Source organism: Paramormyrops kingsleyae, chromosome 6 (genome assembly GCF_048594095.1).
Source record: "Paramormyrops kingsleyae isolate MSU_618 chromosome 6, PKINGS_0.4, whole genome shotgun sequence".
In the NCBI taxonomy this organism is placed as follows: domain Eukaryota; kingdom Metazoa; phylum Chordata; class Actinopteri; order Osteoglossiformes; family Mormyridae; genus Paramormyrops; species Paramormyrops kingsleyae.
Genome location: NC_132802.1, coordinates 21,711,189 through 21,737,287, shown reverse-complemented (window position 1 = coordinate 21,737,287; position 26,099 = coordinate 21,711,189). Strand labels below are relative to the sequence as shown.

Genomic DNA, 26,099 nt, shown 5'->3' with positions numbered 1-26,099 from the left:
CGTCTCAATGATTTATGAATTAGAAGCACTCTGGCTTCTGCGCTCTAAGGTTTTGGGTCCAGGTTCTGCCTGGGCTGTCTGTGTAGGGTTTGATGTTCCCTCTTCAGGGACTTCCTCCCACAATCCAAAGACATGCAGTACAGGTGTACTGGTACCTATAAGTTGTCCATATTGTATTACAGTATGCCACATCCTATCCAGAGTGTCCCCTACCTCAGTCCCTGTATTTCCTGGTATAGGTTCATTGCTAGGCTATACCAAATAAGTGGGAAAGGCAAATGAATTGCTGGATTATTTAAAACTATGGCATAAGTGTATATGTGTCCTATTACAGGAAACAAGGCAAAAAAAACTATTCCCCTTTAATTACTTTTACTAAAAACGTTCCACCGTAAAAATGGACTTTTGCATTTTTACATGTGACTTTTAACGTTTCGTTGCATTATTTGTTTTGATAAGGTAATATTCATGATTCACAGATGCACGTACACAGCAATAACTAAAAAGATATGAATCTACATATACGAACATGAAATCTTGCCATAGATTTTAGTATTAGTTCCTTTTAGTGCAACTGCTAAGTCTAGCATGTCAATGTAAAAACACCACGTACCCTCAATGAACATTGGCGTAGTACCGCCTTCTAAACGGGCAAGAACATGAAGACCAACAGCAATGCAAGTGTCTGCGTGACGACCAATCGGAAACGGCCAATGGCAGGCAGGCATGGAGCTGACCAATGCGCCGCCATCAGCCATCATGTGTGACTGCACGAGATCAAAACAGCCCCCCCCCCCTCCCGCCTTGCAGTAGCCTGACAAACATGCAGCGGGCGGTGTAGGTAGTGCTCTGCTCTGCATATGTAGGAAAACAAGAACGGTGACAGCTCATAACCTTTTAATTATATATATATATATATATATATATATATATATATATATATATATATATATATATATATATATAACATTACAAGAACATAGTCGACAATTAAAACGAAATACCCTTCTGCACTGCACCTTCAAAATTTCATTTTTCATATTCTTCTCCGCACAGTCACAAAATCAAGCATGAGGTAGTGAAATGTGCACATTTATAAAATACCGACGGTGATAGTGATCGCGGTGATAGCTGCAATCACAATTGTCATTATCATTACTTTTTGTTGCCGTTGTAGTGGAAAATGCAGAACATAGCATGACTTTGCGCCAGTTGAAGCGATAAAAACGCAGTACCCCTCCGCAAGGTTACCGGTATGTCCTGAGCTCGAGCAGCATCTATTGCTTTCTATAATCATTAGTAGTATTCATAGATATCTATTAACTCTGCTTTGCATTGTAACGCACACAGGACGCCAAACATTACATATCCTGCTAATAACATGAAACTTAAAAAAGGCGTCTACAAGTAAACGAATAAATACTCCGAAATATTTGTTGCAAACTCGGGGCGGAACATTGACTGCATGGTGTCCAAATACTAAAATAGTCGTAACTCATGCTATTACAGTCAACAAATATCAGTGACCACAAGTATAATTATGCATATACATGAATATGTGTCTCCAGCCCCGTAGATGGTTTTTAACGTGTCGCTAATTGAACTTCAGTGGTCTCGATCGTTGTAAGTATATTATGAAACTACACATTAACGGTATAATTGTAATGGGACAACGAGCAAACTGGACTTTGCGCGCGCTTGTGTGTCTATGTATATATCTGTCTTTGAAGAAATATCTACACACTACATGCGTAATATTTCATTGCATAAAACCAATATTCCAGACTAAGAGTGTACAGTTAAGTATAAAAATGAAACACATCCACTTACCAGGCCATGCTCCAAGGACGTTAAAGGGTTAGCAAGGAAATACTGTGAAAATCCAGTAAAAACATCTTAAAACAAATGCAAAATAAACAAAAAAACCATAGGACTTAAAACGACTCTCAATCCGTTATTTTCACGGTAGCGAATACAGTGCGGTCGCTCGTGCCGAATTTATCTCATACGGACGAGAATCAGTGATGGAGATACCATATTAAATTAGCGCAGTAATTAATGCATTCGTGGGGAAATTCATGTACTTTCTAATCTAATATGCTTTTTCTTCTGCCGTACAATAATTTCTAATAAGGAACGCGCATCGGCACTTGGCGTTGCGAAATTTGTGATCTACATGCTGATGGAGAGCCGTCGCTCCCCGGACTGTGTGGACCGTAAGGTGGTAACGGCACGCGAGCGGACGCTGATGCGAAGGGGGGTCGGGGCCGTGCGGCTGATGCCCCCCCACTCTGCCTCTACATTGTCTTTCCGTAGACATAGACTACATCACGTCCTGCAGTTAACCTCAAAGGGAGTGGGTGAGTTGGCGGGGTGTTTTAGGGGGTGAAACAGAAGAGAGTCAATTAATAAAAATATGGGTGGGTAATGACGGAATGTGAATGCAATAGTTTTTGACCATGCAGGGTAAATACAATAAGGATGTCTATCAGAACCGATACTAATGGTATTTTTTTCTTATTTTGTAATCACACCAAAAATGATTAATTAAAACAATGTCATTAATTAAAAAACAACAATTGAAACAATAAAACAATATATGTACGGTTTTTTAGGTGAAAAGTATACTGCTGCACATGAATTACTGTGAGTTTCCAATGAGCAAATTACAATTAACTACTCTTTACTGTTCTCTGTATCCATTTGGTTGACAGATGCTTTATGTTGCATGCATTAGGTGCATTCTCCAGTAATGTACACAAAGAGCCCATAATATAAAGAGGCAAATAGCATCCTTATGTAAGTATATGAGTGCTATTACTGGTAGTGCCTAATCCATAATCTAATCTGCAGAGTAGCATAAATTTAATTTGCCTATTTTCGTGTTGATATTTTTGGGAATTCGGTATCATCATTCCAGTAACTTGAAATTTTGATAACTGAGTAATTAAGGACTTATTGGACGTACTGAAGAGGAAGAAATAGTAATAAATAACAAATAAAACATTTTGCCTGAGAGTCAAGTCTTAATATTTTCCGTCAATTATAAAAATAATTATGTATTAATACACATGGTATTAACCTCGAAAGTCAATATCAAAATAATCCATCAGTACCACATATATCAATAAGGATCCAATTCTGTAAAAGATGGAGACATGTGGAGAAAGCATGTTATATTGAAATGCTAATTTAATTTTAGCTTTATGGAATTGATGATAATTTATCATGTCCGATTATTATTATTTTTTTATTCTGGAGAATCTCTTAGCACAGGAGCACCTGCACATATGGATTTGGGGAATTTTAGCGTAGGCTGTGGGAGTCTATCATATGCATTAAGCTTATCCTTACTGGCATGTTTATTATTTTGAGCAGAAGATCCATTCAGTTTTATTATTTCACTCACTTAACTGCTGCATATGCATTAGACTGATATACACTGGATTTTTGTTTTATTTTATGTTTACCTTTACATTTTGTTCTTCATGTTGTGTTCCTTCTCTGCAGGTTAGCCACTAATGCTTGATTCCATTAATTATGGAGTAGATGCACATACAGCTGGGTTCTCGGCCATCAATAAAACATCAACTTTCATTACACAAAAGGAAAAGGAAGGTGGAATTGATTTGTGACATTTATCGCTCAATCTGGTTTACTTGCTCTCAAAACCTTCAAGTAGCTTCTTTGGACTTTTTTTGAATTTCGTTTAGAAACGTAAGGAAATATATTGTATATTATGCAATGGAACAAGCCGGACCTTGATTAGCTTCGTAAGAATTGGACTGTTCGCCCTCTTTTGAATTCAGTAACAACTTAGAAAGAAGCCGGAATTCCCAAAATCATGCTGGGCTTAGTGAGAAAATGGCACTTCTGTCAGAAGTGGAGTCATTTGAAAAATCATTCAGTTATGATATATGCCCTTATTTGGGTGGGAGGGGAGTGTATTTGACCTTTTGAATGCTGGAAGTATATTGATAATCCAAGAACTAGACACTTTAAAGCAGTTCTCTGGCAGTGATAAAGGGACGGCTGGAGCAAAGTTGGCCACCTCCCTGACAAGACTACATGTGCCTCAGTGCAGTGATTGGCCCTGTGATTGGGAAACTTCAGGATGTTAGTGAGGTAAGTTGCACTCTCTTGTGGTCAAGCAAAACCTTCACAACGTAGTATATTGATTTCTGCTTATAGTGATAAGTGGTATATCAGTGCATTAAACTTCTGATTTGCAATGGCCATTAAAGGAGTAAACAAGTATACTGGTAATGTCAAATGGAGGCCAAATGGAATATAATATATTTAGTTTATGGGGTGGGGTATGTTCTTTTTGACAGCAACAGCAATTTCTGTCTCGTTGTGACCTTGAAATTCCTAGCCTTTGGTAATTACAATACAATAGATAATTTAATGCAATACCCCAACACCTTAGTCTGGACCAGGGGTAGGAAATCCTACCCAGAAAGGGCTGTTGTGTGTGCAGGTTTTTGCTGTAACTCTCTAATTAGACTACTAATAAGATGACTGATTGGCTGAAGAGTTTTCACACCTGGGTATCCCAAAAACCTGCATAAACTCTGGTCCTTTGCAGATAAAATTGCCCACCCTTGGTCTAGACTGCTGTTGTCTCCGGAGATGCATTGGAATTGGCATATTCTTCCCATGTGTGAATTCTGTTTAACATTTCATAACAAGTGATTTAGGTAACTTTAAATAATTCTAGCATGTGTCCATGTGCATAGTTTACTGTGGACTACTTTTTCATTTATAGTGTATGCTTCATGGAAGTGGTTATTTAAAATGGGCTTTGACTTGGGGGTGGGGCAGGGGTTAGCACTGCTGCTTCACAGCAAGAAGGTCCTGGGTTTGGTGCTGGGTCCTGTCTGTGTGGAGTTTGCACACTTTCACCAGGGGCTCCAGTTTTCTCCCACAGTCCAAAAAGTGTGCAGGATAGCTTGATTGGTGAGTCTAAATTGACCCTGTGAGTGTGTGTGTGCACCCTGCAGTGTGTTGGCAATTGCCCAGGATTGGTTCCTGCCTGCGCCCATTGTTCCCAGGATAGGTTCCAGTCCCCCCCATGACCCCAGTTGGGATTAAGTTTCAGAAAATGGATGAACTTTGATTTGTTCAGCCTAATGTTATACATTCTGTTCTTTTTTAGGTGCAGTATTTATTTTGCAACCTTACATCTAGTATTGCTATTCTTGTGTCAACTTAGTGACAAATTTCTTTTCTTCTCAAAATCAAGTAAATTGTGTAAGACCTGCTTCCCTCCGGTTCTGAAGTAGGCTGACGAGGGGGGCATCCCGTAAATATAAAGACGCTGTTTATAGAAATGACTGCCGACTTTTAGTTTTCAGTAGCTTAAGCTGACAGCACATTTGCATGTGTTGTTTCATATCAACACCAATAAAATTATGTGGAAAGTGTTGAATTTTTGTTCTTTTTTGAGTTTTGGTCTGCAAGTCTTGTTCAGGTTATTATTCTATTATCATTTATTAACATTTTATTAAAACACAGTTCCTTTCAAGATCTTTTGAAACGCAGAAATTAAGAACAAAATCAAAAACCAGAAGTCAGACAGGAAACTCTCACCAGTGCTGTAAATAAATTAGTCCCCCATCGACTGACTTTAACATCTCAGACTCTGGTTTTGGATTGAAGGAAAGGCTTCTATGCAATTTTATCAGAAGGCCTAACATAGTACAGCCCTGGGGAAACTGCAAAGTGCAGAGTGGCTCACCTGAGCCATTTCATCGTGAATTATACATAAAATAATGGGATATGCGCCATGCCAGAAAAGGCTTAGATATGAAAATGGCATTCATTTAGTTTGATGCAACTCTGAAGTAAAATATGTCAATAAAAGAGGAGCAAAAAATGTGAATCAAGTGAGCTGGAGAAAAAAGACGCTAACTTTTGTATTTGTGCTGTTAGCATGTACATAGAGGTGATTCTGTTTGAAAAACTGTGTTACAGTACAATGAAGTATGTCTGGGGGGTGGCATGGTGGCGCAGTGATTAGCACTGTTGCCTCACACCTCTTGGATCAGGGTTTGAATGTCTGCCATTATTACATTTATTTTTTATATATTACCATTATTACATTATTATTGTTACTGAGTAAACAGAGTGTTGGTGACTTTTACACTCTATGTGCCTCAACATTCGGTGACCCTACTCTCTTACTTCACTTAGTTTCTTTTGTTCCTAAACATTTCCACTTTCCAATACCATTTACAATTTACTGTGGAATATCAAGCAGGGAAGAAATTTCATAGCTAGGTGCTTGATTTTATGCACCTGTGGCAATAGGTCTGAACGAAAGGAAGGTTATTAGGACCCCTTGTGGTCATTTTTTGCCAATGCATGAAAGATTAATTGTTTTTATAGCAAGCATGAGAAGGATGACAGAATTTTGAAAATATTTTGCTAGTTTAAGAAGTCATATCTTTGGTTTATTTTTTGTTTTCATTTCAAGCCCTTAACTGTCTGGTAAACTATTCCATTCATTATGCTTACTGCTGCATCCCAATTCTCTTTTTTTCACATTCTTCAGGATGTTCCTTCATCCTAATAAAGTGCTACATTCGGTTATGTTCTACTTTGCACGGTCAGCTTAAACTGAGTATGTGCACTGGGATAGGTTGACAAGATTACTAAGGCCTTGTCATTCACGAGTATGGGAGTTATTCTTAAAGAAATTTCGCCTGAACACATATCCACATTAAAGCCTTATTATGAGAAAATTTAACAAGGCTGCTCAGTCACTTGGCATCAACTGGTAGAAATTAAATTACAGATAAGCTGAAGTGCTAAAAAAGTACTATAAAACATAGGGATCTAGTTTAACATTTTTTCTTTTTGTACATTCTACATGATACCTCAGAATGTCCCTCACATCTAAGCCTCTACCTGGGAGCATTATTTGTTAAGGGAAAATTCTATATCAAAACATGTTACCCTGGATATAATAAGAATATGTCAAAATATGCTTCCTACACATTTGTAGTGCACATGTAGTCAGAATTGATCTAATTTAAAGTCCAGTTTGCACTGGGAGCATTGTTTGATAAGGAATAGAATTTGTCAAAATATGCTACCCTTGATGTAATGAGAAAATCTAAATATGCTCACCACACTCCTAGAGTGCTTAGGCAGCCAGAAAGAGTGCAATTTAAGCTTATGTTTGACAATTGAAATAGGCCATCCCATTTCGTGTTAGCTCTTTATGTTTCTGCTCTTCCCTGGGCTGTTGTATGGCTTGACGGGCTGTCATCCAGGCTTCCCCTACCCTTGTAGGTCTAACTAGTTATAATTCAACATTTATGTTTCTTTCTATTTTCTTGGTTTATCATGTACTTGTGTATTTCTCTTGCAGTTCGTTGTCATTGCTCCCTGTTATTCCCTGTATATAGCATTGGTCTGTTACCTTTGTTATTTTAGTCTCTATTTCTCCTGTATGGAGTGGTGGCTCTAAGGGTAGGGATCTGTGTCAGTAATTGGAAGGTTGTTGATTTAAATCCCGTGAATGCCCAGAGTGATTCTACTCTGTTGGGCCCTTGAGCAAGGCCCTTAACCTGCAATTGCTTCATCCTGGGTATGATATTAATCTGTATCTGGCCCTGTAAGGAGGTCCTCCAACTTACAGGGAATAACTTGGGGGTTGGTGGCAGGATTGGAACTACAGCGGCCAGAAAAAACCTCACACTGGTCCATTTGGACTAGAGTGGTGCTGAGGTATAACCCACCACAGGGCTGGTAAGGACTCAGGTTCTCATCCCTGAGGTCGTTTATTGTGTGGTGGGTGTGGCAATGTGCTGTAATCAGTGCATTACTCCTTACCTCCACCTCTTCTCCTGGTGTTTGATCCTTTGTCTGTTGATTGAACTCACCCGTGTCACTGTGTTATCAGTGCTTGTTTAATGCCCACACCTGTCTCTTGTTTTTCCTCACTGTAAATGTATTTAAGTGCCTGCCCCTGTTTTTGTTGTCTACCTGCTTTGTTTTTAAAGTTAAGTCCCTTGTTTATTTGATCTGCTCCGCGGATCGTCCTTTCGTCCTTCCACCATGCCTGGCTGTAACAAAAGGGATGTTAATGCGCATATGGTCACAAATACCCTTATCTTATTTTCTGTTAAATCCTAGATCAGAGCTAAGTGTAGCTTCAGAAAATTATACGTGTAGGTGATGTTTGTATTTAAAGCAAACTGTTATTGAAGTGTACATAGTATGTATACAGTACGCTCACTGAACATTTTATTAGGAACACCTGTACACATGCATATTCGTGCAATTATCTAATCAGCCAATCATGTGACAGGTACCGTGCATAAAATCATGCAGATACAAGGTAGGAGCTTTGGTTAATGTTCACGTCAACCACTAGAATGGGGGGAAAATGTCATCTCGGTCATTTTAACTGTTGCATGATTGTTGGGGGCTGACTGGCTGCTTTGAGTATTTCAGTAACTGCTGATCTCCTGGAATTTTCAAACACAAAAGTCTCTAGAAATTACTCAGAATGTTGTTGGAAAAACAGCAAGTTGCAGTTCTGAAGGTGGAGAAGCCTTGTTGATGGGGAAAAGGCCAGAGGGGAATGGCCAGACTGGATCGAGCTGAAAGCATCCCAGAAAGTACAACACATCAGACCTTGGAGTGGATGTGCTATAGTATCAGAAGACAAAACTACGGCAGTCCCACCCCTGTCAGCCAAAAGCTGAAAGCTTAGGCTGCAGAAGGGACAGGCTTATTAAAACAGGGCCATTGACTTATGTAAAAACATAGCCTGGTCTAAGTAATCTTGATTTCTGGGATCAACAGCATGAATCCATAGACCCAGCCTGCCTTGTGTAAACAGTCCAGGCTGGGGGTGATGGTGTAATGGTGTGAGGAATGATTTTTTGGCGCACTTTGGGCCGTTAATACCAATCAATCATTGGTAGAATGCCACTGAATATTTGAGTATTGCTGCTGATCATGTGCATCCCTTTATGGCCACGATTAACCCATATTCTACTGGTTACTTCCAGCATGATAATGCACCGTGTCACAAGGCAAAAGTCGTCTCCAACTGATTTCATGAACATGGCAACGAGTTCAGTGTTCTGAATCCAGATGCACTCCTTTGGGATGTGGTAGAACGGCAGATTGGCAGCATGAATGTGCAGCTGACAAATCTGTAGAAAGTGTGTGATGAAATCATATCAACGTGGACCAGAATCTCAAAGGAATGCTTCCAACATCTTGTGGAATCCATGTCAAGAAGAAATAAGACTGTTTTGAGGGAAAGGGGAGGATCTACACTATATTAGTAAAGTTTTCCTTAAAAAGTGCTCAGTGAATGTATATTTTTCCGCTCTGATTGAGTACACGCTTTTCTATCCTTCCAAGACTGCTTTGTTCCAATAGCATCTATTTTTTCTTTTTGAAACGGATACAGAAGATTATTGTACCTAGCTGACTAACATTTACTGCCACTATATTTTAGTCTACATTTAATACATTTGTGGTCAAAGTGTATATACACTTATCACAAACAAACATGTTTATCGTGACAGTTTTGGGCTTCCAATGATTTCTACACTGTTCTTTTTCTGTGGCAGAATCATTATACAACACAACTTTATAAAAAAAAAAAATCCTATCCAGTCTGAATCCTGTCAAGCATCTTAGGGATGTGCTGAAACAGCAAGTCCAATCTGCAGAAGCCCCACCTCGCAACCTGTGGGACTTAAAGGATCTGCTGCTGACATCTTGGTGCCAAATACCACGTTACACTTTCAGAGGTGTTGAATCCAAGCCTCAGTGGGTAACAGCTGTTTTGGAGGCACACAGCGGATCAACAGAATATTAAGCAGGAGGTCATAATATCTTAGCTCTTTGGTGTTTATACATCAGATCAAATGTATTGATTATGCCATGTTTTACACAAATACAGGGGTACCTCGGTTCTCGAACTTAATCTGTTCCGGACTCTGGATCGAATCCTAAAAAGTTCGAGTTCTGATCGAATTTTTCCCATAAGAAATAATGGAAAACCAATTAATTGGTTCCCGGCCCCCCAAAATTACACCTAAATATGTTCTCTTTTTTTAGCATTTAAACACAAAATGAACAGGATAAAACAAGAAGAGCATTTTTTTCTTAATGGCTTCCAAAACGATAAAGATCTTATCCCAACATTACCCCTGTCCTGCCCCGATCGTCCGCTCCTCCCATGTGCCACGCCCCCTCGTTAACCCCGTGTGGATTCCCTGTGTTTACCAGCTGTTTCTGATTGTTGTCATTAGTCCAATATATTTAAGTCTGCATTAGGTATGTTTACCCCAGTCCAGTCAAGTCTTATGTCAGTCTTGTGTTTTGCCTTGCGTGTTCCTATAATAAATCCCTCGTTCCTCACCTCCCTGTTTCTGCTTCCCCGGTCGGCGTGCATGACAGAATGACCGGACTCGGGAAAGAAAAGTTCGCCAATACGCCTGCCAGACGACGAGCTTGCCTGCGTCCTGAGGATGATCCCAGAAAACTATGTGTTCTGCAATCCACGCCTGTACTGGGAGGATGCCGCCTGCTTCGCCGCCTGAGGTTCCTGCGCTGTGTGCTTCTGCGCTGCGGTTCCTGCACCACCCTCCATGGTTCCTGGGCCGGCTGTTCCAGCTCTGCCCCCCGAGGTTCCAATTCCTGCTCTGCCCCCGGATCCCATCCCTAAGGACGTCCCTGATCCCCCGGTCCTGCTCCCGTGCCTCTGGTCCCAGTCCCTGAGGAGGTCTCCGTCTGTCGAACCATCAGTCCTCCTCCCTGGATGGAGGAGGAGCTTTACTGGGACCCCTCAGGGATTACCCTGTCATCCCCAGTGACTCCTTCGCTTGGCGGTCGCCTGTGGGTCCTCCGGCTCCGGCTTGGCAGTCGACTGCGGGTCCCCCGTCGTCGACTCGTTGGTCGCCTGCGCCTTAGCCGGCTGTGGCTGCGCCTTCACCTGCCACAGCTGCTGTTCCCTCCTCACCTTCTCCCTTGTCCCCCACACCTTCCTCCTCCCCCTTCGTTGGTCCCTCTGCCTTCCTCCTCAGCCCCTTTGACGTTCCCTTGAGCTCCTCCCTCGCTCTTGCCGAGGGTCCCACCTGCTCCGGCCTCGCGGTCGCCTGCTGCCCCTGTAGCTTCCGCTTCTCGCCTGCCGGGGTTCCCTTTGGCTCCCTGTGTCCCCTTGTCCTTTGCCTCTGTGCCCCCTGCCTTTGTGCCCCCTGTGTTTCCTCCCCATCCCTCTGTGCCTTTGTTCCCTTCTGGTCCCTTTGTGCCTCCTGTTGGTGTGTCCCCTGGTGTTCCTCCGTTGTCCCCTTTCGTGTTCCCGGGTCCTGTGTTTCCATCATTGGTGCCTCTGTGTTTGTCCGCGTTCCCCGTGGTTTGTTGTCTTTTGTCTGAGGTGGTCTCCTTGTGCCTGTCCTGTGTGTCTGTGCTGTTCCCCATGGTGCTTTCATGTTTTTGCTTTTGTCTCCCTACGTCCCGTCATGTCCCCGGTTGCGGCACTTCGCTCCCCTTAGGTGCGCCCGGACTGCGTGCTTTTTGGAGGGGGTACTGTCATGCCCCAATCGTCCGCTCCTTCCGTGTGCCACACCCCCTCATTAACCCCATATGGATTCCCCGTGTTTACCAGCTGTTTCTGATTGTTGTCATTAGTCCAATGTATTTAAGTCTGCATTAGGTATGTTTTCCGCAGTCCGGTCATTGAAATCTTACATCAGTCTTGTGTTTTGCCTGGTGTGTTCCGGGTGCACTCAACTAAAAAAATCTAAATTCTGATTGTGAATTTTCAAGTCTTGGTCTTGTTTTGTTCTTGATTTAAAGTCTTGATCTTGGTTGGGATGGGTCTTAGTCTTAACTTGGTCTTGGGTTGGATGAGTCTTGATCTTGTCTTAATCTTGAAACAGATGGTCTTGATCACATAACTGGTATCTGAAAATCCATAGTACTACTTGATTGACATGAAGCATTTTGGTAGCAACATTATGCAATGTTTTTTTCATCAGCTGGGACTGGTCACCCAGTCAGAATGATATTTGTGGGAATATACTATGAACTGGATTCAGAGCAAAAAATGGAGCTTGTTAGGAAACTCATCTTTTAATAAGACAATGATCCCAAGCATGAAATCCCAGCCCCAACATCTGTGACACTGTGGCAAGTTTGATTCTTTCAGAACTCTTCTACAGTTTGAAATTGACATGCTTGTTTATGCCAATTGATACAGAGGTTCTTTCCCACCTACTTAGCAAGATGTGGTTTATAGCACAGGACAACTTCACAGAGATGTTTTTGGTTTGGTTTTACACCCCCTGTTTTGTACTCTTAAAAATCATTTTTAACCCATTCAACCAACATTTCTTTTGCTCTTCCAACCATGAGAACTACCTCTCATCACCCACTGACAATATACTCCTTCCCTTTGATATGCAAGTGGCCCACCTAGCTCATAGGGTCCAAATGACGTGCAATTTCTTTTACCCCTTCCTGGCCCCCAGACAGGGAGGTGCAAATATACAACTGACCATATGGCACACCTCTTGGCCCATGATCCTGTTGTCACTCAGAAGCCTTCCTGGAGTCCACTCCTAGGAGGCTCCTGAGCACATTTGTTAATAAAGGATGCCTGATCCTCCTTGCCAGAGGTGATTTTTCTTCCACACAGGGATCGCAGAAAGGAGCAAAAAAGACTATGAAACTATCTTGAACTGGTCTTATGGAGTCCAGGCCACCTGCCCCCATTGCTCCATGATCCAGTTCTAACTCCTATCAACGAGCCTTGGGTTCCCATGACCCCATTGCCATGCTGAGTACTGACCACTTCATACTGGGAACATCCCATAAGACCTGCTGTTTTGAAGAAGCATTTACCCAGTCACCTAGCCATCACAAATTGGCCCTTGTCAAAGTTGCTCAGATCCTTATGCTTACTCATTTTTCCTGCTTCCCCTTGACAGGTGCCATTGTAATGAGATGATACTTATGTCACCGGCATGCAAATTTAAATACTAAATTTCTTCTGAGTCACTTCCAACAAATTTGATTGAGTCTTGTAAATACTATGTCATTTGTTGTGGAAGTAATTGCACAAAACATGGAAGTGCTTACTTAGAGTTGAAGCCACAGAACTTAACTGGTCAAAGTTAACTTTTTTCCCCCAGTGTGTTTGACATATAGAACTTAAAGTCACACGTTACAGACTTTAACAGGAAAAAAACACCTTGTATACTCAGACATACAACAGAAATGTTTGATGGTCAAACAAAATGACTCAACTCAAAATCAGCTTAAAACTATGTTTTTGTAAATTGAAATCAATCCAAATTTCAGGCGAACAAAGGTTTTGCTGGATATCACCCTGAATTTGTTTCAGGCTGGTATTATTATGAACCACAAAATGGATATAGAAATTTATTCTAGTGAAATGTGTGTAGTTACTGGAAAACAAAGTATTTGGTCATTAAATAAGGCTCAGGTGTTTAACAACAAAAAAAACTGTAAATCTATTTTAAAAATTTGCAAAACATTACAGCAGCACTTTCTTTGGCCAGTGTAACTATAGTACATCCCTCCATCCATGCATCCATCTACACACCTTCCAGCTGCTTCTCATGGACAGCCTGTCCTATGCAGCACAGAACACAAGGCAGGGCAACTCTGTGGGCAGCATACCAGTCCATGTCAAGGCACACACTGACATATTAAGGGTAATTTAATTTATAGATGACAATGAGTCCAGTTGCCAGTCTTTGGACTGCCGGAGGAAACCGGAGGACCTAATGGTGAACCACACAACACAAGAACCTGCAAACTCTACATCCAAAGAGAAGTGTGATTTCAACCCCAAAACTGGAGATGTGAAGCCAATGCTAAAACTAAGCCACACTGATGCCCAGCTGACTGCAGTACCATACCCGTACAAAATAAAATGCAAAATAAAATACATACATGGAAATACCTTGAGGTCACAAATACTTCCTAAGTATAATCAGTCCAACTGATAGATTAGAATCACACATTCAGTTAACACGTTGCACAATTGTTATAGGTTACCATTAGCACAAAGGGACGTGTAGCATATCTCTTGAATGTTGGTTAGATCAGCAATCCACAAGAATTTGTCAAACATGTTTAGTGAAACTGATTATGCAACATCTTTATTCATTTTTTTGTAGACAATACATTTTATCGTACAGACATTAATTGTACCGATCAAATATGTAGAAACACCCGGAACACACGGAATATCAATCTGTCATCAAAATCAAAACCATTTTAAAAGGGAAATAAAAAAAAAACTAAATGCAAAGTGGTAAGGCAAATATTTAAGGGTATTCTGTTACATGTTCACTGCATGAGCAAGATAGAATAATATATGTTAACGTTTGGACACCAAAAATAAAGTGCTCTATTCCATGTACTAGTGTGGCCTCGGGTGTAAGTTCACCTTTCAGTTTACTCCTGATTGCTTTGGCTATGGAAAAAAGGAAAAAAAAATGTATCAACAATACAAAACATCTAAAAATGATCGTCTTACAGATCTACAGGTTCATTAATAGCAGTTGAAACCAGTCTAGCAGTCTTCATACATGTCCATACTTTTACAAATTTTACGTGAGTGTGTTTATTTTGTTCTGGGGTTTACCATCTAGGCCTATGTCAAATTTATCAGGACTCCCAAACATACATTATGTATACAAATTGTACAACCTATATAATAGATACCATCCTTACAGCTTCTTGTTAAATTATTCCAGTAAGAAAACAGAACAAAATGGTAATCCAAAAACACCAACATCTGTGGCAAGGCGATCTTTCCATTTGCCTGTTGATTTTTGACATTGGTTACCTTGCTGCAGGCTATACACAGACATGAAAAATAATGTCACTCATAAAAATATATTAATTAAAATTCAAATCAAACATAACAATATGCTGCCAAAATGTGTTTTCATGGACTACCCTCCACCAATGCACCATGAGTTGTACTGTTGGCCTCTTGGTCATACAAGTGTGGACATAGAGTGAGCACAGCTTATTATAAATGCAAGCTGAATGTTCACCTATTTATACAATGGAAAGGAGGATGGGCCTGATCCCCACAGGTCAACATCACTGCAAGCGTTCTGTGTGATTGAAATGGCATAAAAAGACTTGATAGGAGTGCCAAACAGTCAAGTCCCAACTTTATCTGTCATATAACCAAAGTAAGAAAAATAACTTAAATTTCTTCCTATTCCGAAAATACTTTGTTCCCCTTGTATAAACAAAACACAGGCAGATGAAATTCACAGTTTATGATTTTTGCTGTCCACTCGTGACTATTAGAGTCCAGTGTCCATCTTGGCTTACATGCCTTTCCTCCCTAGTTCATGCAAAAAGAAAAAAAAAAAAAGAAAAGAAAAAAAAAAAAAAACAATGAAGCGTGACTTTAAATTCCTCTGGGCAAAGTGTCAGCATGACAAGACCATTTGTTACAAGCGCTGTAATTACAAATGCATTTCAGGTTCTCTAGCCCCACAGTCAGTAACAAATTCAAATGATACTGTCAACCATGAGGGAAAACAGATTTGGGTATACTGTAGGAGTGTTATACTCTACAGTTCAAGGTTGTTGTATCAACAAATACTCTTTCAGTAAAAATCCCAAGTATAACTGCAGGTAACACTTGTCAAAGCACTGCAGATTATATATAAATGTAACTGAACAGAACTAATTCAAATAACTAAATCAAATAAATCAAGGCTTGGGGGGTCAAAGATGAAGACAAGCCAGTATAAAACAGAAGTAAAACAGATAACCATGTATGCCTGAATTCTTTTATAAAACCTTACAACATATTCCCTTACAAAAAGGGACATTTTTTCCTGTTTCAGTGTATACTATGTAAAAGATCCTATATTGATTCACATTTACCAATTGCTTAAGCAATTATCTTGGCTCCTCTGTAACAAAGCTTGACCCCTAACAAGCCAGGCCATACAAAACAAAAGCACAGATAGGACTGCTTTCAGATTTAGTGAGCCATGTGTTTATTTAATTAACCAAATCTCATTTTAAGAGGTTTGCCTTTTGAAATGTTCTACAGGAAAACTGCTATAACTAATGATACAGCACTGGAAGCTGAAGGGGCTCAGGTAGGTGACCAGTACTTAAAATAACATTGGGGTGCTCTTCAAAAATATGCAGAGCCCTAGAAACACTGTGGGTCTCTTGAGAATACTACTACTGGACATCCCAAGCTTTTGCAAAGTGTTCAGGACAACCAAGCACTATGCCAACTGGCCTGTTTTAACCATAGACATAACTTTATGACAAAAGGAAAATGTTCTTCATCAAAATATTGCAATCAACTATTTTTCAAACTTCTGATAAAAATCTGTATCTCACAAGTTTTTTTTCCACACAACATACTTCAATTCCACCCCCCCCAGCCCCCCCCCCCCCCACAAAAGGACTTCTCCCGGGCAGTCTTTATCCATTTATTTTCAAAGCACAACCAATTAAATGCTAAGACTTTCCATGCTAATTGCTGCAGTAAAGTCAACCCGTTTGAGTTCCTAGGCCAACTCCATGACTAACACTCTACTCTCCTGAGGTGCAGCCCTTCCTTATAACTTTTCCAATCCCTCAACTCAAACCCATTCCCATGGGGCCCTTGCCCTCCTCCCAGGCACATGCACATGCTGCGGTCTTACATCGGCACAGTCTCTCGGCTGCCTCCGGCCCCCCCAGCGGCGACAAGGTTGCGCAAAAGCTTCCGTCGGCCTGCCTGGTAGTCCTCCTCATCCACATTGACAAGAAGCTTAATGGCCTCGTGTCCCACTGCTTGCTTGAGCGAGTCTGTGATGAAGACGCCTTTTAGGGCTTCCAGCAATGAGCCATTGATGTAGTCCCGCCAAAATGCATCCAGGTAGGTAAGCTCTGAGAATTTGATGTCACAGATGATAGAGCCAAGGTCTCTGGACTTCAAGATAGTGTTTGCCTGGTTAAACCTTTCAAACTGTCTCTCAAGGACCTCTTGCTTATTGGAGAAGACATTGCCCTGCAAGGCAGACTCGTGCTGGCAGTACTCTGCACGGACTCGCAGGCGAATATCTGTGGAACAAAATGGATCAAACACATTAGGCAATGCGATGACAGGTTTCATCACTGCTACACTATCAGATTATGAATTATATTAGGCCTCAATTATTAATTATATTAGGCCATCACGATTTGAATATTTTGCGATTAATATTGCGATACGAGTTGAAAATTTACACAAAAAAACTACAGTAAAATAGAACTTATGTACCAACAGGGTCAAATAAGTTGGTGGTGTTGCCATGAGTCGTACCAACAGACAGAAAACAGTCCTCACAAATCATTTTCTTTCATTCAATATAATCTCTATGGAATCCAAAGTATTTCCATACATAGTGACCAGTTTTCCAGTATATCCACACATGGTGACCTCACTCACTGTTAAAATTTCTCAAACTCACCACACGGTCTATGAGTGGCGGCCATATTTAGACTAATTTTAAAAACTTACTAGGAAACCTTGAGAAGGAACAATCGGTAAAACTGCAGCACTTGCTAAGTTTTGTTACCTATGACAGTAAAAACGGTTTAGCATAACTTATTGATCATTTCAACCCAGCTATCACAGTATTGCACAACATGGAATGTTCATATTCATGTAACAAAAGACTAAAAGTAGTTGGCCAAAATAATTCCTTAGGCAAGAATGCATACATTTTAATTACAAAATATATAGGTTCCCCAGATTCTGCATTCAAAAACAAATGTTAGGGGCCGTCTTCTGCTTTTGTGGCTTTAGATCCAGGTTTTTTTCAGGTCCTCTGGTTTCCCACTATAATCCAAATCCATAGACCAAAATATGACTAAACATGTGAGCCCCCTGTAACTGACTGGGCCCCCACTAAAAGCACAATCTGCCTTACAAGTTTAGCCTTTTGAGAAAAGTGAACTATGATAAGTGGTTACTTAAAAGCTATGCCAGAAAAGACCATTTGATTTTTCATTCTCAGAATAAACATCAGCAGGTACTAAAATACTTTTTACAGCTTTGGTTCTCCTAACTTACTGAAATTCCCTAAACCCTGATGAACCCTTACCGCAGGTCTGCTTCTCCCTGCAGTCTGCTGTGGCATGGGCCCTCTTCCGTTTGCGACTGGGTAGAGGGGGGCCTGGCTTGGCACGTGGGGAGCACACCTGCGGTCCGGATGGGGAGCAGCAAATTACTGGCTGGGGGCCTGTTGAGGGATATTTCACACAGGGGAAGGATAGAGAAACTGCTTTTAACACTTTTGATGGATCCACTACCTTGCCATTTTGCCTTTTGTTCTGAAGAAACAAACACAAACGTATAACAATCATAAAAGTCTTGTATCAACGAGCTCCCTATTATCAGTAATGGAAAAGGAGGCAGAAAAAGATGCACAAGCCAACACATGTTAAATATCAGTCCGGCCCCAGAGGTTTTTCTTTGGAGCACTGAGACACACTGGTTTGTAGTATCATCATAAAGCCTTATATATTATTTTACTTCACTACAATTTTTTTGTTGCAGCCAATTTTTTGCTGTAACATACAGCCAATGCGTTTCTTAAGCATTTCTCTGGTAGCAGGTTGAGACGTTGTGCTAAATAATTGAAACAAAAATGCAAACTCCAACTTTGCTATATCCGTCCGAACGATGACAGTACTGATTTTTATTATTTTTACACTAAATATAATCACATTTAAACTATTAAAAAGTCCTAGATGAGGGTCAGCAACCAGTTCTGAATGCTTTAGCCAAAATGACACAATGGCTAAACACCAGCGCTCTGTATTATAACTTAATATCAATGTAAGTAATTAAATAAAAGGTCACCACAAACGTTTATGAAAGAGCCACCATTCTCCCAACCCTGAGGTCTTCTAGTCTGACCTGTTCTCCTGTGGTTTGTGATTTTATTGCTTTCTCCCCCTCCTCTGGGAGAAACATAGCGCACTGATGTCTCTTCCAAGTACTTATCCACTGGGTCAGGACAAACTAAAAAGACAAAAACGACAGCAGGTAAGGTGACAGACTAAAAATGAACAGTCTGCTGTCTGTGTCACAGCACAAAAGGGAACACCCCTACACACATGCTGCAGTTAGCGCTGACATACAGCAGCCAAACCAGTTCCACCTCACAACATTAAAATAAAATGAAACAGAATTAATTTGGATAAGTTACACTGTTTCCATTGCCATTTCATTTTCCAAGGCCAGTAATCCCAATGGAAGTTGTCATCTGATCCTAGTGGTGCACATTGTATATTGGTTGCTAACAATCAGCTATTCATTGATTTCATTAAGATATTTGAGAACATTTCAAGTAATAACTGTATAATCTGTGATTATACTCCTGTATAAACTTGTTTTTCCCTTCATTGAATCTTAGCCTTTGAACAATATTAAATAAACAAAAAAACAAAGTAAACTTATTAACCTGCACAGACAGTGACCGCAGGACACAGTAGAAAACCACTAGAGAGAAGACAGCAAACAGCTGTCAATTAAAGTCAGGTGGTTCCTGTTAATGGTCTCTTAAAGCATAATAATATTCCAAAATACATTTGGCAAAAAAGCAGAGAAATATTTTAGAACTCTTGTGCTTATTTCAGAAGTAATAATCCATGGTAAAGCGGCCTTTGGCTATGAAATTAGGAGTTCCCAACCTTTTGATGTACGTGGACCTGGGTCCGGCTCACAAAAGTTTCACAGACTAGTAAATCCAGGGGGTGGATAGCAGATTGATGGACAATTTTAAGTTTATCCGGTCCGGTTCCATCTTTTTCAGGGGAATAGTTTATTTTTGGAAGTTAATCAACCCCTCCGCTAAACCCCCAGTGTTCTGCAAACCAGGGGTTGGGAACTCCTTAAGTAAATGATACGGCCATTGCATAGGAAGGTCACAGAGTTCATAGTAAGCATCTGAAAATTTGGGACATTAAAAAATACAAATACCCACACCCAGTATAGTTCAAATGAGTATTGCACTTCCATTTGGGACAGCAAAACATTAGTAGTTGATTTGGTAATCTGGCATGCTCAATTTAGACAACCACAAACTGTCATTTTTTCACTTTTCTTGAAGAAAAATTTAACCAGCTACTTCAGCACACCTGCATGTCAAATACATTTCATAAAAAAATTAAGTTGGAGTGAAATGTATGTGGTTAACCGAGAGACTGTTTCTGGGCAATTTCAAAGCAAGTTCCTGGAGGCCTGAACCAGCAATGCACTCACCAGTCTGTCTCTTTCTGAGTGTGACATAGGGCAGCAAGTCATGTCTGGTTATGATGCGTAGCAGCTGTAGTACATGCCTAAAGTTGGTCTCGTCACACCGCCCTTGCCGCTCCAAAGCCAACAGGAAGTCCCGCCCACTCCGGATGCCACCTCGCTCATACTCATCAATGACATCAACAAACAGAAAGGAGAGCACCCGCACATCACGGTGGGTGAGCTGAGCCCCCACGATCTCAAACATGCGATGTAGGGAATACAGTCCATATGCACTGTCCACCGCCTCCTCTGGCCAAGGTTCAAAACGTCCACTTGTCTGTCTTCGTGAGGGTGTAGTGACAGCAGAGGTAGCGGGGGCAGCCCAGGCAGGACCTCCCCCAGCGGAACTCCCGAGAGACAAGGAAGAGCCAACACTGCCCATGCGAATATCCCTACTTGTGCTGGAACCGCTATGGGTGGATTCCAGCTGGCCAGGCTGTAGGGATGACCTGCCCTGGCTGGCAGGAGGATCTCGAGGGAGGAGCAATGAAGGATTAGTGCTTGCGTGGGGTAGTGGGTGCTGCTGTGAAGTCATCACTCTGTACCGGGATGGAGTGTGTAGAGGAGCCGTGAGCACAAAGGGGAAGCAGCAGCCACGATCAAACACCTGGGACTGACCCTCAAGTCACTTCATCCACCTTCTTCCAACTGTGGATCACCCAGCATTCACCTTCAACTTGCTTCTACGACAGAAGATAAAAATGTTATTTGAAGGAGATTGATTTCAGTGTGCTTCAGTTTTTAAGATAATAAACTTATAAAATATTTTGTATATAGACACAAATACTGTATGTCTCATATATGACCAGCTGCTAAAGTAGCCATTCTTATAAATAGAAAAGGGAACGTTACTCATTGGGTAGTTCTCACCCAAATCATCTTACTCCCCAATAAAGATAAGGATACACATGTATATGAATGTCAGATCAGGTTTACAGGGTTAGTCAGCATCCAGCACCTCTGGAGCAGCTAGGGTTAGGGGCATTGCACAGGGAGCTAATGGAGAAATGATTACCCTGCTGGCCACAAGATTCAAACTCGCCTTATAGACACAGTCACAGATCAATAAGCTGTTGAGCTACACACTGACCTCAAACAAGAAAATAAGCAACAGTGAAAGTGGATTACAATAAGAATAGTTTATGACAAGTGTGAAGTTAAACTTCTGAGGTGTCCCTTTCTTCAGGACCACTTCAGAACTTATTAGAAATGCACCAATCCAGACCTATTACACGGATCAGGTATCGGCCATACATGACCGATCCATGTCCGATACTTAGTTTTCGCCTACTTCTTGTTAAATCGATTTGTACAATCAATCACATGACCGCTCTTTCCCATTTTAAATGTTTTTTGTGGCATTCAAGCTGAACGCCAACGCTGCCACTCAGTTTTTTGACACTCAGTGGGTGTGAGCACAGTGACTTCCACCTGCTGTGATGTCATGTGCATACCCTTTGTAGTACAAGCGGCACAAGAACATGAGAGGGTGACGATCGGGAAGGTTTTTACACTTTTAACGACTAGGAGCACAGCAAATTGCAATCTTCGTAAAAACGAAGTTATGAGAGGTGGAAGCAACATTTAGTAGAACATCTCACTATACAAAGTGCATGCAATTGTGCAAGACAATGCAAGTAATATGAAAAAAAGCAATGCATGATTTAGGAGTCACTTGTTTGGGCGGTTGTACGCACTTGCTGCAGCTTGTGATACACGAGAGGCTGCTGTCGCAACAAAGTGCAAGTGACCATACTGCCAGTGGGAGAAACATTGTGAGGCATTTTAAGCATTCGCCGCTTGCATATATTCCCCTGGAATATATTCAAATTGAACTGCAAATGCCTCAAACGTTTAAAACAAGATGTACCAACAAGGAGGAACAGTGTGTTATGCATGTTACCAGCAGCCTAATTAAAACTTTTTTGGCATACATATTTTTTATATATATTTACCATTTTAAGAAATATTAACATAAAGTATTAACATTTATATATTATGTAAACACATTTATAATATTAAAACATTAAAGTAAAAAGAGCGTGTATCAGACTCTGTATCAGTATCGGCAGATGTGTATCGGAAGAAAATAAATAAATAATTTGGATTGGCCCATCCTCCACCGCTAACCGAATTTAATAAGCCTAAGGATTCACAGAATTTATACTACTACTACTAATCTGCTTATCAAATTGAGTGCAAGTAAACATCTTAATAGTACAGAAAAGCTGGCATCTGGACAAATTTTTATGCCCGTCATCTAAAGCCTTGGTGACTATTGCACATGCACACATATTGCAATTACAACGTGATGTGACATCGCACAGCCCTAATGGCAGCTGTGCCACACGACTGACCCCAGAACATTTGTTTCAATAAAGTCCGCATAATTTATGAAATACTAAAGGATCTCAAGCCTTTCTGATAGAGAGATCACAATTCCTGAATTCCTTAATTTAAAATAGGCACTATCATGCTAGACTATGAAAGAGCATAAAAACATCTGCTTAATAAATAATGTGCTGCCTCACAATATGCAAAAAGGCAGATAAAACAGCTGAAGTGCTTATTTTCCAAAAAAGATCTTCTGATTAAGGTTTAGTCCAGAGTATGTGATCAATATACATGTTTCAACAGCTTGCTTTTACATATGATTTTAGCCCGTCATTTCACAGTCATCAGGTGGCATTTTTCATTTAAGTAATTTTGACAAAATTAATATTATCCCTCTGCCCCCACCCCAAATAGCATTCATTAACACAATTTGGTTGTTAATTAAATTGGTTTATAGTTTCGGAATTATATATGATATTTTTTTTCAGGCCAAGTATGAGTTCCTATGCTCGCCTGCCGTTATTCAATGATATCAATACCAATTAGGGCTGAGCCATGTCTAAAAAAAGTAATATGCAACATTTTAATAAAAAAATATCAGGAATCGGAATAAACAACAGTACCGAGATTATCTCCCCCCCCCACACACACACACACACACACACACACAACATTAATTTCAGCCTTTAAAAAAATGTGCCTTAAGAAGGGGGACCTGATTAAAGGTGTTGATTGTCTCTTTTTTTTTAGGCTTGTGGAAATCTATGGATCAGCAGGTCTACTTCTGCGCGTACCACCATTACAATATTATGCCTGATCATCAAGAACAATATATAGATGCTCCTCCACAGATGTTGGGGGGGTTACTTTCCGAATAACCCATAATAAGCTGAAAATACCATAATGAATATGATATGATAAATTAGTAAATAAATAATGCGCTAAGGCCATTATGAACTTGCCACCTTCATACTGGGCAATTATCTTAATTTTCATCTCCAAAGTAGTTGCTTTCCTCTTTTTCTTCTTACCAGAAGCAGGAGACACACTTGGGCATTCAGTAGACATAATAGGCTTGGGGAAATCTGGTTAAACACAGGAAAAAAAATCATACAATACACTGTTAAACACTATGAAATGTTTACGTTCCTGATCACTACAGAGACTAAAAGCGTGGCTAGGAGGATGAAATATCGCAAGTCAAATGTTCATAAAGCGAGGAGCATCCATACTGAGTAAGAGCTTGTGTTATTTTTTACAAGGGCTATCATCTGATATTTTCACTCTGTGCTAGCTATTGCTACATATTGGGTTATTGCACAGTGTTGCTAGTAGCAACTTTGTTACTCTTTCTTAGTTTTTTTTTTTAGATGTTTAACTACATTACTAGGGCTGTATGAACCTGTTTTCATACTTCCTCTAGATAGTTTAGTAGAACACAGTTTGCATTCTGCAATGCTTTGGTTTTCATCATTAACCTTGAAGTACTTCCACACCACAGACATTTTGTCCCATTTATTTTGCTTGACAATGATATTGCTGATACATCATTATATAGTATCGGTTATAGGCACCAGCGCAGTGTCACGGGAACGAATACAAGTACATGAGCGCAGCATAGAACCCGACTAGTATAAGTATTGGTGCATCCCTACTTAATTGTATACTTCATTTTCTATTGTAAATGTGTGTTCTAACTTTAGTTCTAAAAATATTTTTGGTTTAAAGAGATTTGATTTATACAAGTTCAACCAAGTTTTATTAATGTCGCCGTTGCTGGGTTACCCAAGAATATTTGAACTATAAAATTAAATGTCTAAATGGAGAAATTGAGACTTTAACCTCTAAAACCATGCACAAAAAGCAAGAAACAAAGGGTTAAATAAAGTATAGCTCATTATGCTTATAAAAGTCAAATTATAATCAAAGCAATACTCTGTGCTAGTCCCAAACTACAGTTATTGCAAATCACTGTCATATTTATAAACGTGGGACACTTTAATGCCTCAAACTACATTTATAATACTGATAAACGTAAAGTAATATCATTACCCACAGAGGCACGTCTTTCATAGCCGTAGCCCAGTCGACAAAACTAACCTCTAAAGTCCTCTCCTGTTGGCAGTAGTTTATACATAGATATCTAAGTTTGAGACAAATTAAAGTTTGACAGTGGATTTATCCACTGATACCTCACACATACTACATAAAATGAAACAACAAATACACACGATTCAAAGGACATCGACAGTTCTAATTAACATTTAACTAAGTTTGCATACAGTTCTTGGTAATGGGGACGATCATTCTAAGCTCTCAATCCACTAGCAATGAACTGAGAAATATGCATTTAATTTCACACTAAGGTAGGTTTTCTCTATTGGAAAACTCCTGAGTTTGCACTAGTGAGGAGAATTACCAGAAACTGATATATAAACAAGATGTAAAGCAGTACACACACAATTTAGACGGTTAAATGCATTTTTGCTTTATCATACCAATTTACAGATAATCCTAGCAAATTAACAACATATCTAATGCAAATGGTTGAAAAGCAGGGTGATGCTACTACTGTCATGCACACTATGTCAGAATGATAAATAAGGAAGATTATTTATACAACAGAAAACATATTTAAAAATGTCCAAAACACTGTACATCATTTCCATGTGATGGCGCTGTCCTGCTAGCAGGCAAGCCAACTTCTCTGACAGGGACTGTAGCTTAGCCACAATGTAAATAAGTGAAAGCAGTACTGAGCATGTTGCCGTGCTTTACAAATTATAGAATACTTACACATGCATTTATTCCGTTATTGGTGATGCGTGTCAGCTTTGTTTGTGGTTTTAGCTTCGTCTGACAACGAGACAAATGGATAAACCGGAGCGTTTTTCGCTGAACTCCCCCTTCTAGCGGATTGCTTGCTATCGCGATAGATAAGGAAGAACGACCTAGCTTCGTTTAGCTAGCCGAAAACAACAAACCAAATAAACAATCTATTTAAACCGCAAGCGTTAAAACAAAACAGAATTAAAACATTACATACGAGAACAATATAAAATTCCTAGGCCAAAATGAAAACCGGGTAAATGTATCCGTTTATTTTACAGTAAATCAATCACTTAGCAGCAGCTGCTAATACTAACAATCTAGGCATTAACGTCAGCCTAGGCAGTCCACAAGCGTTACGGTATTGGTTTGAAAAGAATAATCTACCAGACAGCACGTCCTCCCTGTCGCTTTTCTCCTTTAAACGACAACCATTTTTTAAGTTTGAAAATATAATTTAATGTTTTAAACCAAGTCTCCCAACAGCTGAACCTTAGAATACACTGCTATTTTTGTTCCTCCGCTAAAATGAAGGAACATCCGGGAAACGGTCATAGTGAGGGCAGCATCCCGGAAACGGTCATAGTGGGGGCAGCATCCG

The 26,099-nt window shown here is 40.2% G+C and overlaps 2 protein-coding genes across 14 annotated transcripts in view; both read right to left on the bottom strand.

Moving 5' to 3' along the window:
* The window catches only part of LOC111842312 (plasma membrane calcium-transporting ATPase 3-like), a 48,887-nt gene extending 46,638 nt beyond the window's left edge, over positions 1–2,249 (bottom strand). For 3 of the 5 annotated variants that reach the window (XM_023808792.2, XM_023808793.2, XM_072712881.1), the window contains exon 1: positions 1,831–2,248. The gene's annotated coding sequence lies outside the window, so the exon portion shown is untranslated. Of the gene's footprint in view, positions 1–1,830 lie in introns of all 5 variants that reach the window. The other 2 variants (XM_023808794.2, XM_072712880.1) reach the window with 1 other exon arrangement.
* Positions 2,250–14,141: 11,892 nt separating this feature from the next.
* dedd (death effector domain containing) lies at positions 14,142–26,055 on the bottom strand. 9 transcript variants are annotated; one of them, XM_023808763.2, is made up of 8 exons: positions 25,886–26,055; positions 25,466–25,634; positions 23,701–23,754; positions 20,300–21,018; positions 18,953–19,057; positions 18,135–18,272; positions 16,710–17,109; positions 14,142–14,485 (listed from the first exon to the last, which is right to left on the bottom strand). In XM_023808763.2, exons 4-8 carry the CDS (start codon positions 20,868–20,870, stop codon positions 14,467–14,469), a joined length of 1,233 nt encoding a protein of 410 aa, XP_023664531.1. In that variant the 5' UTR covers positions 20,871–21,018; positions 23,701–23,754; positions 25,466–25,634; positions 25,886–26,055; the 3' UTR covers positions 14,142–14,466. The 9 variants fall into 9 exon arrangements, with proteins under 9 accessions (XP_023664531.1, XP_023664533.1, XP_023664534.1 ...); XM_023808765.2 differs by having other exon boundaries at positions 25,466–25,593; XM_023808766.2 differs by having other exon boundaries at positions 25,466–25,525.
* Positions 26,056–26,099: the final 44 nt, after the last annotated feature.